The following is a 1,352-nucleotide window of genomic DNA, read 5'->3' as shown; positions in this document are numbered from 1 at the left end:
GGGGGAATTACTTAATGTGAGCAGTGAAGGTTTTGATTTTGACCCCCAAAAAGTAGGTCTTTCTGATGTAACCCTCCCATTTATCTTGGCAAGCACTACGAATATATTACTTGTGATCTCATGAGGCTTGTTTGTGTCTCGTTTTTAAAAAAATATATTTTTGTTGTTTTGCTTCTGTTTCTTTACTTAATATTTATTTGAGAATAATAAAAAATATTGTTGATTTAAAAAATAACAAGCAAGCAAATGAAGACGACCTGAACAGGGCAGGTTTATGGGTTCAGATCTGCTCCAGACTCCAGTCTGAGTCCTGTAGGCTCAAGTCCTGTTTATGAATGAGTTCAGTGAACTAATTTAAACCCTCTGGGATTGGACTGCTGATTACTTCCATTGTTCAATTAGCTCCGCAGTTTACTGGGTCACAGCAAAGGAGGACGGGTGGAGGACAACGCTTTCAGCTCCACCCAAGGCATCCAGAAATCCACATACCTACAAAAGCTTTTGTATTTGTTCTTTACTGTAAACATAGCTGAACTTATTTTAGTCTCATTGTAACCTATTTAACTTAGAGAAAAAGAACTCTGTGGCAGGTTAAAAAGGATTATGGTTACAGTCTCAGCTTGAACTCTGCTCCAGTTTCTTCATTTCCCCACAGGAATGAACAGATCTGCACCTGGAGCTGTCTGACAAACCTGGGGCACTAGGTGGGGTTTCAGTTTGAAGTGCTGTTGACCTGCGCATAAACCTTTGCTGAGACTCACCTGAGGAGGTAGACAGCTCTCTCAATGTCATTTAGGTCTTCATCCACAGTCAGCTGATCAATCTCTTCTGCAGTCTGATGGGAAAAACAAAAATCAGAGTTACCTGTTTGATATGATTGTGCTGTCCTTAGGTGAGCTTTAATGACAGTTGACCCAACACAGACCCTAATCATATATGAGACCATCAGAGGTAAATATGACATTAAAAATCTCTAAAACTGCATTCAGCTTATGAAGCGTAGTCTTTGTAAGATTACATCTTTGTGTCTGCAGTCTCTGGTGGTCTTTCCTGGCAACCTCTGTGGTGGATATGCAAATGTGAATTAAGCTTTCTGTAACTCCAGGAAAATGTTTGTTTCGAGATTGAGCTTAGACTGACTGACTTCTAAATTCTTCTAAATTCTGTTCCTTGGGACTGCTTGTTTTAGTTTTTGAGGCATTTCCCCACTCAAAAAACACCAGAAGTTTTGGAGTAGGGAAAACACCAAACAAGGTGATCATTACAGGGAGTGCAGAATTATTAGGCAAGTTGTATTTTTGAGGAATAATTTTATTATTGGACAACAACCATGTTCTCAATGAACCCAAAAA

The 1,352-nt window shown here is 39.3% G+C and overlaps 1 protein-coding gene across 4 annotated transcripts in view; it reads right to left on the bottom strand.

The window, feature by feature from the left end:
* ppp4r4 (protein phosphatase 4, regulatory subunit 4) overlaps positions 1-1,352 on the bottom strand; it is a 26,932-nt gene that overhangs the window by 14,034 nt on the left and 11,546 nt on the right. For all 4 annotated transcript variants that reach the window (XM_042216426.1, XM_005951529.3, XM_042216425.1 and 1 more), the window contains exon 2: positions 762-835. In XM_042216426.1, coding sequence (XP_042072360.1) covers positions 762-835 — 74 coding nt within the window. The remainder of the gene's footprint in view (positions 1-761; positions 836-1,352) is intronic.

The sequence above is a fragment of the Haplochromis burtoni genome, unplaced genomic scaffold (genome assembly GCF_018398535.1).
Source record: "Haplochromis burtoni strain Fernald_Lab_line unplaced genomic scaffold, NCSU_Asbu1 Contig_1050, whole genome shotgun sequence".
In the NCBI taxonomy this organism is placed as follows: domain Eukaryota; kingdom Metazoa; phylum Chordata; class Actinopteri; order Cichliformes; family Cichlidae; genus Haplochromis; species Haplochromis burtoni.
The sequence above is the reverse complement of the archived record's forward strand: the minus strand, read 5'-3'. Positions and strand labels throughout refer to the sequence as shown.